The 1,274-nt window shown below is 45.5% G+C and overlaps 1 protein-coding gene across 2 annotated transcripts in view; it reads left to right on the top strand.

Annotated features, from left to right (window-relative positions):
- The first annotated feature begins 20 nt into the window (after positions 1 to 20).
- JARID2 (jumonji and AT-rich interaction domain containing 2) overlaps positions 21 to 1,274 on the top strand; it is a 227,433-nt gene continuing 226,179 nt past the window's right edge. For both annotated transcript variants that reach the window (XM_014940871.1, XM_014940870.1), the window contains exon 1: positions 21 to 579. In XM_014940871.1, coding sequence (XP_014796357.1) covers positions 535 to 579 — 45 coding nt within the window. In that variant the 5' untranslated portion in view covers positions 21 to 534. The remainder of the gene's footprint in view (positions 580 to 1,274) is intronic.

The raw sequence follows: 1,274 nt of genomic DNA, 5'->3' as shown, positions 1-1,274 counted from the left end.
CTCCCCTTCGCTGCTGCAGCGGCACGAACGTGACTGCCCAGCCTCGGCGATTATTTCTTTTTTTCTTCTTTTTTTTTTTCCCCTCTCTCCTCTCGGCCCCCTTTTTTCCTTCTCCAAGATGTAACTACAGCCCTGACACTAAGGACCTGCAGATCGCTTAGGTGGCTCGGGAAAGAGAAAAGGGGATATCAAGGGCGTCGTGGGTTGTTTTATTTTTTAATTTTTTTTTGTGTGTGTGTTAAGGGGGGAAATTTTCCATTATAATGTTTCACTAAAGTGATTTTTTTTTGTTGTTGTTTCCTTCGCATTCGTCTATTTTTTTTTTTTTATTTTTTCGTCCCCCATTTCTCGGATTTATTGCTAGGAGAATCACATTGTGAGGAAAGAAAGTCGGATTACAAGATACCACTACAAACAACCCCCTCCCCCCAGGATTTTTTTCGTATTTTTTTTTTTTTTTTTTTTTTTTAAATTGTCGCGGCTTTAATTCATGAAGCAATTGTCCCCTTTTGCAATCAGAATTTGGATACCAGAATGAGCAAAGAAAGACCCAAGAGGAATATAATTCAAAAGAAATACGTAAGTGGTCATAACATATATCGTTTGACTCCCAGTTTTAGGAAATGGCAGTGAATGTCAAGTTTATCGCTAATCCTTCGGCTGCGAGGCTTTCGAAACAAATGTGATACTGAATTTTATTTTTCTGGTGGTGTGGTGGGGGAGTTTTCGGAGGCCCCTCCGAACGGGGGGAAGCCGTTTATCCCGTTTGGGTTCTAAAACCCAGATTTGTGGAGCGATTCCTCCGGTGAATAAATGTATTGACCTCAAATGACACAATCATCATCTAGTTTTAGATGAAAGGCGGGGAAGCTCGGGGGCTGCCGCGGATCGTGGCACCAAACTGGCGTTTTCAAGCCGTTTTTATTAATTATCGTGGGCTTTTGCGTGCGAAAAGAGGGGGGGAGGGGGTGTGTATGGGTAAATATATAGATGTATATATATTTTTATGATCCGGGTGGTTGCTGGAAGCCCTTTTTAAGTTGTAGCCGGGTGTGTGGTTATGGCGAGCTGGCTGCTCGCACTGCCGCATCCCAGCTCCCTCCCGGACGCGATCCTTCGCTTCTTCTCTCCGCCTTTGCCATAGACACCGGGAGCCGGTCGGGGATCGCCTTCCGGGGGATCGCCTTGAATAATGGGGATGGGAGGGAGGGGGGGTGTGTGTTTTGGAGGGGGGGGGGAATGGCTCGGCCCAGTTTTAAAATAATTCGCGATGA

The sequence above is a fragment of the Calidris pugnax genome, unplaced genomic scaffold (assembly GCF_001431845.1).
Source record: "Calidris pugnax isolate Ruff unplaced genomic scaffold, ASM143184v1 scaffold8, whole genome shotgun sequence".
Classification (NCBI taxonomy): Eukaryota; Metazoa; Chordata; class Aves; order Charadriiformes; family Scolopacidae; genus Calidris; species Calidris pugnax.
This window is presented reverse-complemented; position numbering and strand designations above follow the sequence as displayed.